Raw genomic sequence first — 12,768 nt, 5'->3', positions numbered from 1 at the left:
ATTGCCTCACCCCGGATATATTTATTTTAACGTATTAGCATTAGCTCAAACAATTAGCTCTTCACAGCGAGCTAGCTTAGTTGTAACGTCAGTTAGCCAAATTAAGACGTTTTTATAGCCTTTCCCTCCTAAATATAAGCTATACTTTAAACACTTAGCAAGCAAAAACTTAAATAACGATGCTGTATACGTTAAAATCATACTTGCATTATAGTAATAAAGGTTTATTTATGTTATGCGCTTTGTTCCGTTGACGATTTAGCCCGGTCACTTTACATTCACGCATGCGCACTGGACATTTTTAGTTTGGGTTGGTTGGATGTTTTTTTGTTTTTTTTTTCTGACAAAAAAGTAAATAAAAAATATTTTTTGAGTTTTTAACAGATAAATATAAGTTCATTTTTTGCTAGATAAAGTTCAGTTTTTCTTTCTTTTAATTTTTTTAATTTTAATTTAATTTTGTTTTTTCATCTAACGCCGTACCTCCAACGGACGCTGGAGCTGATGCAACGAAGCGAAACGAGTTTACAACGTGAAAACTGCATTTATTTATTAATTTTGCTCGGAAAAAACAGCCATATTTATTACAATACAGAAGTAGGCTACCTTTAGAGCACACTGTTACATATAATGCAGCTTATATTTCTGTTTCTTTTGACTATTGCCCTTCTTTCGTATTATTTTTTTTATTTGGAAAGGAAGAATTTCATTGTACCCGGAAACATGTTTCCTTCCTCTGCATATGACAATAAACACACTGAAATAGAAATAGAGAAGTCTCAAAAGGATGATAAACACCTGAAATACACCTCAGAGCTTAGAACAATCTCACTGATACTACATTTGTTGTCAGGTTTGCACAAACTCGATATATATTGATGATTAATACTCATTAATTCATGTACATTTTCATTTTACGGGCTGTTTAAGGTTGTTGCACTGTGAGAGTTTGACCACAGAGGGGCGCTGTTTACCACACTATCAAAACAAGTGGAGCTACAGAAGAAGTTTGTGATGAATTTATACCAGAAAACCAAGTTGAAGATGGTTTATCTCACTAAAATCACTTAATTCCACATCAAGGTTGGTGTAAAATATAAAAGCTATTACCGACTTTACAAAATAAGATGTTTTGTTGACGCATCTGTGGAAAGTTTTTCCTCCTCTCACAAAATAGCTGCTTCCTCTTCTGTGTGCCTTGTAAATCTTGTCTGTGTGACCCGTCTGGACAGTCTGGAAGTTAATAGACTCTTAAAAGTCGCTTTTGGAATTTTACTAGTTTCTCGTCAAGGTGTGAGAAAAAACAGTCAGATCCACGGGCTGCAGCAGCTAAAGAAAACACCGGTGACTCTGCCTGCCCAGTGTGTGTCTTCACACCGGAGTGACAAGCTGTAGGAAAATCATCTCGACACGAAGCCACCTCATTTCTGCAGCAGCTTCTTAAAATTGTTGCCAAATGTGTCGCTAAACCTTTAACTACGACAACAGCAGCTCACAAATGGAGCTGATCTAATTGTGCGGGGCTCTATTTTTGTTTTTTATCCGTATGAAGATGGAACACCTGAGAGGTTTTAGTGCAAAATAAGTCAGTAAGTGAGTGAAAGCATGGATGTTTGATTTAATTATCTATTAATGGACAATAAATGTTCATAAAATACAAATTAAACTGCAAGATACATCGGAATACAATCTAAATGCGAATTCAACTACATTTTATTTTTACAAAGTGCATTAAAATCAACCAGCTGAATAGTAATACTAATGTTTGAAACATACACAGAAGCAAGTGTGATTTGTAGTACCACACTAACCCCATCCCACCCCTCTGAGAAACGTCTCGGTGACTAAAATGCTTCAGTGATCAGGTTGAAACTCCACAAATGTCAGCACGACTGCACAGAGACTTCTTTGTTACCAGAGACACGATTGAGTTTCATGCGAGGTGGTTTAAAAAGGAACAATCTTCTACATCCTTCAGTTTGATGCTTAAAAAAAGTTTAAAAGCTTAACTCTCAGGTAGAGAACCAAAACCTGCAACACAAGTTTTGTTTTTCATTGTTTGTCTCCGTTTTTGTTCTGACCTGTGTCACATGCTGGCATGTGTTTTTTTTAACCTTTTCTTTTACTGTAATTCCTGTACATTCACACAAAGGCCGACACTACGGCTGTTACCTGACCCAGCTGCTCTATGCAGCTTTTGTAGTTTTTCTTGGTGCAGAATCACATGTCTCTTTGTTTCTGCCACCAGTTTTGTTCTCCGAGTATCAGTCAAGAGTTTCAGTTAAAATCAAAGCATGAACAGGAAACACATTTTGAACACTGTGCTTTATTGACACTGTACAGCTGCTTTGGTTGATTCATTTATTTCTTAGATAACAATACATAACACTCATAATACTCCCGTACCGCAGGTTTCTCTGCAACATTTGTAAAAACCATTACATTTAATTACAGCCAGTCCACAATTACTATTAAAGGACAATGTTCAACAAATATTTGCCTTTAATGGTAAAAGTTAGATGAAGTGAAGCTAAAGCTAGCAGCCTGTTAGCATAAACACTTTTCACAAGATATAACAAATAGTGATCTTTACAGGCTAGCTGTCTAACCTTGTTTCCAGTATTGATGCTAAGCTAAACTTAGCTACCTAGCTGATAGCTGCAGCTTTTACTTATCCAACTTGTAGCAAAGACAGCTGAGGAGTGTACAAAGAATACAGAAATAAAGTCTGTGTTGTCAATTCTAGCATTTTCTGAAAGTGTCGATGTTCAGCAAGCAAACTCCTTTTGATCAAGGACTTACAAAAGTCACGGGAAATGCAAGAAAGTAATTCTTATGATTTTCCTGCAAGTGTCAGGTTACTGAACTAGAATATCTGAATAATGAAATTTTAGAAAATACATGAAAAATGTGACATGCATTGAAAACATGGCAAAGTTCTCAAATCAAAGCCTGATTTTTAAAAAATACGACTTACAAGATTATATTTGAAAAGCAGACACGTCGTATAAACTCATCATGTAAAATCTAACCTGCAAAATGTGGTGAAATATACCAGAAAAATGGATTTAGTAAAGAAAGAAGAAAACTGCATTTTCAGTAAATTCTTTAGTATATTTTTGACAATCTTCCGACATTAAAACACAAAGACAAAACATGAATGATGAGAATTTGATCTCCGTTCAGTGTTGAGCAGTTTGGATTCAAGAGAAACTTCCGCCTCGTCTCGCTTTGCTCATTTTTTGCGCTCTTCGATCTGCTCCACCTCACTGGACTCATCGACCACTTTCCCGTTGATCATGGTCTGAGTGACGACTTTTACAATCTTCCTGGTCCTCACGTCGGGTTCTTCTGCAACACAGGAGAAAACCAGGATGAGTCAACACTGATCTGCTGGAAAGATACTGAAAGGTATCATTAGCGGTGTTATGATAAAAATACAATGCCTGCAGGAGGGGGGTTTGCCAAATTGAGATTATGTTTTATGTCCTTGGGCGGCAAAAGATACAAAAGGATGTGAAAAAGAAAAGAGAGTCCAAATTTCACTGATCGTTTCTTTTGGGTTTTCTTTTTTTCTCTCGGATTATATGCAGATATCTGAAAATTTAGGAGAGGAATGCATGCGCCTGCAGAAAAGACAACAGCAGACCAGATTATATATAAAATATAAAAAGATGATGCACAGAAGCCCTCATGACTTCTAGCCTTTGCAGCCTCCATCACTAAGCTAATTATGAAGTTACTATGAAGTCAAAGAAGTCTCATCTAAGTACTGTGAAGTTAAAGAAGTCTCATCTAAGTACTATGAACTTTATATATAAAATAAAAAATATGATGCACAGAACCATCCTTTTCCATTCATGCTCTACCCCTCGCCCTCATGACTTCAAGCCTTTGGCTATGACTCTGGATTCCCACACATGATACGATAAGACTGAAAAACAGAATATGCAGGTTGTTCTCTACAAGACCTGCCGCAGGTCAACGTGAAGCCACTGCAGGAAAAAGAAATTAATACGAAGAATCCTTGTTGCTCATAGCTGCGGGTCTTTAATATCATGAAATAAAAATAATCTGAACTTACTTTTAGGAGGCGGAGGTGTTTCTTTCACCCTGTGGGACAAAATAATATGAGATTGTAATGAGATGGAGCAAGGGAGAAACAGTTAGCGTTGGTTAGCTCACATTTTACAAAATTCACAACATCCATGAAAATAATAGATTTTCATTAACTTTTAACAGCGTAAGATTAGTTGTGACCACCTGTTTGCGGTCCTTATGCTAAGCTAAGCTAACCAACTGCAACAGCTCTAGTATTTTCATTTACTGGGTGGTATTCTATTGCTTTTTGTTCCTTTAAATACATGCACAAACATATACATATTATATAATCTCTAGTATTTGGAGGCTTAGAAACATACAAACATATTTAAACAAAAGCTCCATCGTCCTTACATTTCCTCTCCTTCCAGCAGCCTCCTGTAGGTGGCGATCTCCATCTCCAGGTTCTGCTTGATACGCAGCAGCTGTTCGTAGTCGGTCTTGTTGCGTTGCATGTCCAAGCGCAGCTGAGACAGTTCGTCCTCCAGCTGCGTCAGTGTGGCCTGAAGACGGTCCATCTCGGTGGAGTACTTATGTCCCGTCTCTCCCAGATTTCCCTCCAGAACGGCAACCTGTTAGCACAGCACATCAGACTTTAGCAATACCAATGCCATGTATGTTTTTAAGACCTCAGCTTGAAAGACAATGGGATCAGCAGATTTGTGTGACATCAAAACCAGTGTTAATTTCGTTAAACAAGCCCAAAAATATTTGTCAACTACAACTTCTTCTGTGACAATGTCGAAATGTTGATGAGCTAAAACTAAAATCTGATGATAAAAACTATTACGAAGAAGCTGCCATAAGCCCTGTAGCTACAAATTAGGTGGAAGAATTATTACAATGTTATTTCTGCAGCCCCCATCACGGACAACAAGCTAACTGTGAAGTTAAATTAGTCTCATCTAAGTACTATGAAGTTAATGAAGTCTCATTTAAGTACTATGAAGTTAAAGAAGTCTCAGCTAAGTACTATAAAGTTAAAGAAGTCTCATCTGAGTTTACTAGTTGCTGTTTTGCGCTACATGAAGTTATTGTAGTTTACTGCATTAGTTCGTAATTTGGATTTATATACAAGAAGGATTCATTCTGGGAAATAAATTTAGGGACAGTTTAGTTAAATGCTAATCCATTCTACACTCTACTGTCCACTGTTTGTGTCAGTAAAAAGTCAGAAGGCCAAAATGAATTTTCTTAGCTGCAGTTTGACAAAGTGTAAAAATTAAAAGCTGACAAAAACGTAATGACTTTTCATCAACTAAAACTATGAAAGACTAATAAGCATCAGGCTGTCAAAATTAACACCAGTTGCAAAACAACACACTCAGATTTTTGAAAAAGAAAAGTCAGACATTTTGAAAGAAATCAATAAGATCTGTGCCATCTGTACCTTTAAGATATTTTAAAGCTGCAATAATATATATTTTTGCCACAGGGGGGGCAGTAGAACAGGTTACACCCAGACACATTATCAGCTTGCCGTTATTGAGGAACCATCCATCAGAAATACATTTGTACTCTCATTTAACCTCTGTTTTGTTTGATATTTGTCCATTTAGCTGCTAAACACGCCACCGTGTTTACCATGCTGTTGCTAACTTTGCCTATCTGTTGTTCTGGTTGCGGGGCGGATAGTGTATGTTGGGTTTATCACACTTTACTGGAAGGCTATCAGCTGTCAAAACAAAACAAAACAAAGAGCTTAAAAGTGCACCAGTTCATTTTAAAGTGTGACTTTATACCCTGGAGACCGTTCCTTTAAATGTCATACAGCTCTCATGTAACAGCAGACTATTCACGCAGTGTCACCCCCGTAGGGTAGATATGTCGACCTTTGTGGCACAGTTTTACTTCCTGGTGTCCTCATTCATTCATGACACAGACACAAGAGGCTGTCGGTACAATAACATCTCTGCATTCAGAGATGTTTGCTCACTGACAGATTGAGCAAACATCCCTGAGCTGTGTTTGCTCACATTGAAAACCTCTCACAGTCTGATCTGTGCTCACGTGCAGAGGAGACGCAGACAAAGACGCTGGCTTTTTTGCGTCTAATGTGTAGTCACAGTGATTGATTATAGGAGGATAATATTATGTACCTCTGTACAGTAGGAATAGAAAGCAGCTGTTTTCTATAGACAGTATCGGTGTTAGTGTAGTGCAGCGGAGGAGGTGAGGCTGGGCTTGAGGCTGGACTGTCATTTTTCTAGCTACTTCATATCAGTGATTCTGAGAAAAAAGGCGGTGGTTCACATGTGAATACACAAAAACTGTAAGATACCTGGTTGCGAAGACTATCGAGCTCGACCTCCAAAGCCTGCAGGAAACGTCGCCTCTCGCTGAGCTCGCTTTGGGCGCAACGCAGCGCCTCGTTGCTTTCTTTAACTTCTGACTGCACAGACTCCAACTGTGGACGCGCATCAGTGCAAAGTATTTAATACCACTACACAGATATAGACGTAACGTGAGAATAAAGAAGCGATTTGTGGGGTGAGTGACCTTCTTGAGGTACCAGGTCTCGGCCTCCTCCTTGTTCTTGCGGGTGATGCCCTCGTACTGAACCCTGAGCTCGGCCATGATGGCCCCCAGGTCCGGGCCCTGGGCGGCGTCCACCTCCACGTTCACCTGCTCGTTGGCCAGGCGTGACTTCAAGGAGCTCATCTCCTGCAGAAATTCAAGAGCATTACATATCCAAAGGATGCAGCATCTTATTTTTCCTACTTATGCTACTGTTGGTCTGAACATATTATGGTAACAAGAATGTGAACTCACTATATTGTACAGGGAATTCAAGCAGTTCCATTATGTCGACCTTTTTCCTTCCAACTCTTCTACATGTACGCGGTTTACAATGAGACTATTTGCATTTGAAATCCATGGTTAATGTTTAAGAAGTGGATGTTATCCGCTGTTACCAAGGCCACGTTCACTAAATGTCTTTAAAATAAGTTGCATTTAAACGCGGAAAAGATATATTAATTACAGGAGACATATGCCTCCTGTAATTAATCTTCTTGTCCATACTGGGTGTGGTGAGATGTGTTTTTAATACTTTGTGCTAGTTAGAAAGCTAACTTGTTAGAAGGCCAACCACAGTTAGGCATCAGATCACATCGTTTTACAATATTTAATCTTTTTTTATGAACTACACGCTGCTAAAGCATAATTTTGTCTGTGTGTGTTTGTTTTTCATGTCTTGGCACATATTTTGTATTATATTTTTTTATCTTTTATTGTATTTGATCACATTTAACTTTTGCATTTTATTTTTTTATTTTAGTATTAAAATAAATGTATACTTATTAGTTCGGTTATAAGTTAGCTTTGATTGTTCCCGACCAGTTCAGTATTTGTTGATTATCTTCCACTTCTGGAGATATGATATAACTGAATAAACAAATATGATCAAATAATCATTATGATAATTAAATACTGATTAGAGTCATAGTCCACATCCTGGACACCACACCTGACTCTCTAAACACACCCACAGTCTTTGTCGGTGGGTGGGTTCAGCTACTCCTCTGTTGTGTATGTGGGTGTTATCTTGCTATCGTGCCATGGTTACGAGGACAAAGGGTGTGTCCGTACACTTTAACATGATCATGTTTCATATTCTGAATACTGTCAGACCTCGTGCCTTAGGGAGCGAGCAAACACTACCACAGAGCTGCTGTGTGTCTGTTTAGATTGTGATCAGGACTGAATCAGGACTAAAGTTCACTTCATCTTCCACTCTACAGACACTCTATTGAGGAGTAAAAACTGATTCTGGTCATGTCCGCTGCGGACCTCACCTCTTCGTGATTCTTCTTGAGGAAGTAGAGCTCCTCCTTCAGGCTGTCCAGGTCACCTCGCAGAGTGGCAATGATCTGGTCATGGTCCGACTTTGCTCTCCTCAGAGCCTGACAGTCCCTCTCCACCGACTGGCACAAGGTGGCCTCCGCCTCCCACCTGAGTAGAAAAACAGGAGGATTTTCACTAATGAAAGACTACGCCTTAAATGATGCAAAGACGTTTATTGGTAGATGGGACGAGAGGGAAATGGATGGAGGGATGAGAAAGTTTGAGAGGGATGAGATGAGAAATGACTAAGAGGATGAGAAGGGTCGAAGGAGAGGGATGAGAAGGGTAGATGGGATGAGATGAGAAGGGTTGAAGGTGGTTGATGAGAAGGGTTGATGGGATGAGATGAGAAGAGTTGATGGGATGAGATGAGAAGGGTTGAAGGTGGTTGATGAGAAGGGTTGATGGGATGAGATGAGAAGGGTTGATGGGATGAGATGAGAAGAGTTGAGAGGGGTGAGATGAGAAGAGTTGATAGGGATGGGATGAGGGTTTGAGGGGGATCAATGAGAAGGATGAGATGTGAAGGGTTGAATGTGATGATATGAGAAGGGCTGAGGGGATGAGATGAGAAGAGACTAATAAGATGAGAAGGGTTGAGGGAAAGGGATGAGAAGGGTTGGTGGGATAAGATGAGAAGAGTTGATAGGGATGGGATTAGGGTTTGAGTGGGATCGATGAGAAGGGTTGAGGGGATGAGATGAGAAAGGTTGAAGATGGTTGATGAGAAGGGTTGAAAGGGATGAAAAGGGTTGAAAGGGATGAGAAGGGTTGCGGGGCATGGATGAAAAGGTTTGAGAGGGTGAGATGAGAAGAGTTGATGGGGGTGGATGAGGAGGACTTAGGGGGATGGATGAGAAGGGTTGAGGTGGATCGATGAGAAGGTTTGAGGGGGGCGGATGAGAAGGGTTGAGGGGGTGAATGAGAAGGATTGAATAGGATGAGAAAGGACGAAGGAGAGGGATGAGAAGGGTTCAGGGGATGGGATGAGAAGAGTTGAAGGTGGTTGATGAGAAGGTTTGAGGGGGCGGATGAGAAGGGTTGAATGGGATGAGAAGGGTTGACGGGTGAATGAGAAGAGTTAAAAATGATGGGAGGAGTCGTTTTAGTCGACACCTCTATAGCTAAGCGTGATAAATAGAACATCATGGGGCATGTTCTTGTTCCCAAACTTAGGTCATAATAACTTCATGTAATTAGAGGACAGGAGCGTGTGCAACTCTGGTTTTTACTTCTCATGTGCAGCGATATCATGACATCTGAAATTACTCCAGAATAAACCAAAGGTGTCATTTAATCCAGACTTTAAGTTTCCTCAAAAAGTTCTTCTGTACACGCTGATCAAATATATTTTTTATGGTTTTTTAACTTTTAACCTGCGTTCCATCTTAATCCGAACACAATCGGAATATTCTACTTGAATAACGCTCATAGTGCAGTAACCCCTCATGAAAAGATCTCCATGTAAAGGTCCACATGCACTTTGCTGCTAATATCATAAATCACTGTCAATTGATGTATCACTCCTTCACATCAGGCCACCGAACATACCATCAGCACACTGTGAAAACCACCACCAGTGGGCGTCTCTTGACTCTGCCACCCCCCTTCCCCTTCACCTTCACCTCGCCGACCATGGGCTCCTCGGGAAACGAACGGCGAGTGTCTGACCCCGCGCTATCGCTCGTTGGCACGGCCGAGCACCGTGGGAATGGAAGCTCTTATTTCGCGGCCTGACAGGAAGGTCATTTATTCACATTTCTCTGCAGTCTGGCGCTCCCGTGCGAAAAACACACACTGGAGTAAAAGAAAGGAACGTCTGTGTGACACTCACTTGACCCTGAAGTCGTCGGCGGCCAGCTTGGCGTTGTCAATCTCCAGCATGATGCGGGCGTTCTCCAGGGTCTTCTTTCTCACCTGAGCAGAGGAACGTAGTGGAAGCTGTTAACATCATATATGTCTAAACACAAGAAACTCAACAAGCACAGGTGCATTTCTTTTAGTGTTTTTATATCATGACCTGGATGAAACTCGGGTTTTGAAGGTTAATGTCAAGTTCTTGTGCTTCTGAGCATCATGGTATTCACATCCTAATGTGGCATCAGCTGCACATTTCTTCATCTAAAGCGAACTTTTAAGTCCAAACCCCTCGACACTGACCTGCTGTCCAATGGTGTGCGCCTGCGCCATCATCCCCTCGATGTCGTGGCCCTTCGGCATTTTGTCCAGCATGATCTGCTTGATCTTCACCTCCAGCTCGGCGTTGGACTTCTCCAAGGACCGCACCTTGTCCAGATAGTTGGCCAGCCGGTCGTTCAGACACTGCATGGTCTCCTTCTCGCTGGCGCCCATGCCGAGCCCGTTGATCGACAAGCCGGAGCCCAGCATGTTGAGCCCGTTGCCCACGGAGAGGGAGCGGGACAGAGACAGCGTGCCGACGGGGGACAGCGAGGAGGCGGAGGGCTTGGGACGGAAGCTGCGGCCGCTGTCCCGCACGGACATGCTGGAGAAGGTCGGCTGACGCGTCGAGTAGCTGCGCACGGAGAAGGTGGAGGCCATGGTGTCTGCAGGAGATTCAGAGCAGAGTTCTTATCTGAAAATTTAAGAGATGCTCCAGCAGAAACAGTTTAACCTTTGACCCCTGGACTGTCTTCTCAGCCCAAAATGAACCCTTGTGTCCCGTTGGGGATGAAACTTTTTCCTCTTAATTTGACCATAACTTTCACTGTGTTGCAGCAAATGAAATAATTTTTGGTGAGGAACCTTAATTTTACATACATTTTGAAAATATGATCTCAATAATACACTGTGGGCAAATTTACTACCCTTTTTATACTGTTTGTGGCTGAAAACAGCCACTAGCTTTGACTGCTGTAAAAATATATCGCATAAATATTTTTTTCAACTTTTTTTGCTTAAATCCATTAATCAATCTCAGTCCTGCTCAAAACTACTAAATATTAAGAAAAAAAAAAATCAACATTTTAACCATTTAAATCCCAATTTAAAGAATAAAGTCACAGATATGGGAGAAAAGTCTTGTATGTATATGTCAAAGACTAGTAACAACACTGACTTTTATGCATATTTAGTTTTTGTGTAGCATCAGATTTTCATTAAAACTCCCTCACATGACACAAGACTGTGGTAACAGGTAAATAATCTGCTGTTTCTGATCATTTTTTATATTGAAAAGTGGGTCATTTTGTGTTTTTCGCCTCCCAAAATCAGGAACTTCATCAACATTTTGCAGTTTTGATCAGGACTGAGATTGATTAACAGATTTATGCAAAAAAAAGTTGAAAAAATATTTAACTGATATATTTTTACTGCAGTTAAAAGCCATGAATACTATGAAAGGGTAGTGTTTCTGAATGGTACACAAGGGTTAAATGTGTCACACATCTTCTCAACTAACTACTGTACACTGTTAACGTCTATGAGCAGTAGAACCACATTTATATCAGATTATGTGATTCAGAAACTTTTGAGACGGTCAAATCTGACCCTGGGGACAATAGGAAGGTTAAATCTTGTTACTTTCCATGTCCTTGTGTCTAAGCTACTGATGTGAAGTTTGCTTAGGACTAAAATATTAAAATTTAAGGAGCTTCCAGTGAGTTATTTGATTTTATATACAACAACAAAAAAAGAGGATGGAATCTGTACTTACAGGGAGCTCAGTTCTGCAGCAGGTTTCCTCTGTCAGGTTTTATTTTTTACGCCTCTGATGGTGAGAGCGGCCGTCGTTGCAGGACCAGATTTTACAGGTGAGTCCGGCTGCAGAGGCAGAGGCAGGACAGTCTTTGCCAGGAGGGAGGAGGAGGAGGAGGAGGAGGAGAAGGAGGAGGAGCCACCGGTGTGTCCAGTCCTACTGCAACCTGACACCTTGATGAGGAGTGGGAAAAAAAAAAAAACTTACTGGAGGTGCACATTTAAATCTGAACAGTTTTGATGAAATGTCTGCAAGAGAAACAAGTCCAGTCGACTTTGTTTGTGCTTTCTTTTCAATATATCCTCAATATGTTGAGTTAATTTGTGACTAAGAGCAAATACATTAACACAATATATATCACTGAGATGTCAGAATAAAGTTAATTGTAATATTTAGTTTAGATAGATGGATACCAACACCTCCTCTGGTTTTGGTCTGACCTGGAAACGGGGGATTGTATCGAGGGTGTGGAGCGATGTGAGGAGCGCCAGCTTATCCCGAGGACACCCCCCGGAGAAACGAGAGGAAGCAGGAACAATGGAAGAAGAGAGAAAGAAAGAAAGTGAAGACCCCTGAGAAATGCACGGAGAAATGCAGGGCGTAGTCCGTAGGCTGAGCTGGAAACCTTATATCCACGCTCAGACTCAACAGGGCTCACGTATCTCTCAGCTATAGACCAGGTAATCCTCCTGTTAGAGAGCAGTGAAGAGCCAGTGTTTGAGTTGTCATGCCTCCAGGGCATTATTCTCCAGGGAAGATAAGATTCAGTCTCAGTCACTCTGACCTGGTTTAGAGACGAGATACAGGTTTAATACGTGTTTAGACTGAATGGAAAGGTTCTGCTGTTTGATATCTGAATATTTAAGATCAGCCTGAATAGAGAGAGGGACTTCTTCTTCTCCTCTTCCTCCTCCTCCTTTTCATTGTCCTCCTCCTTCATTTTCTCCTTCTTCTTCTTCTACACTTCCCTCTTCTTGTCCTGCTCCTCATCATCTCCCTTCTCCTTCTTCTTCTTTTTTTTTTTGCAAGGACAAGAAGAGGGAAGTGTAGAAGAAGAGGAAAGAGAAAAGGAAGAAGGAAGAGGAGGAAGATGAAAATGACAAAAA

General features: G+C 40.8%; 1 protein-coding gene across 1 annotated transcript; it reads right to left on the bottom strand.

The window, feature by feature from the left end:
• Window positions 1-1,983: 1,983 nt before the first annotated feature.
• krt1-c5 (keratin, type 1, gene c5) lies at window positions 1,984-11,781 on the bottom strand. The gene is made up of 9 exons (XM_084552444.1): window positions 11,621-11,781; window positions 10,108-10,511; window positions 9,782-9,864; window positions 7,899-8,055; window positions 6,601-6,765; window positions 6,383-6,508; window positions 4,456-4,673; window positions 4,085-4,113; window positions 1,984-3,351 (listed from the first exon to the last, which is right to left on the bottom strand). Exons 2-9 carry the CDS (start codon window positions 10,504-10,506, stop codon window positions 3,236-3,238), a joined length of 1,293 nt encoding a protein of 430 aa, XP_084408570.1. The 5' UTR covers window positions 10,507-10,511; window positions 11,621-11,781; the 3' UTR covers window positions 1,984-3,235.
• Between the last annotated feature and the right edge of the window lie 987 nt (window positions 11,782-12,768).

This window comes from Chelon labrosus, assembly GCF_963514085.1.
Source record: "Chelon labrosus genome assembly, chromosome: 9".
Taxonomy (NCBI): domain Eukaryota; kingdom Metazoa; phylum Chordata; class Actinopteri; order Mugiliformes; family Mugilidae; genus Chelon; species Chelon labrosus.
This window is presented reverse-complemented; position numbering and strand designations above follow the sequence as displayed.

What these genes read in the sequence shown, in the direction of transcription:
- krt1-c5 (XM_084552444.1), bottom strand. Translation starts at nt 10,506, where the DNA reads ATGGCCTCCACCTTCTCCGTGCGCAGCTACTCGACGCGTCAGCCGACC. An exon ending in CGCACACCATTGGACAGCAG is followed by an intron (nt 9,865 to 10,107) that starts GTCAGTGTCGAG and finishes TCCTCTGCTCAG; the next exon opens with GTGAGAAAGAAGACCCTGGA. An exon ending in AGACCTGGTACCTCAAGAAG is followed by an intron (nt 6,509 to 6,600) that starts GTCACTCACCCC and finishes GCGCGTCCACAG; the next exon opens with TTGGAGTCTGTGCAGTCAGA.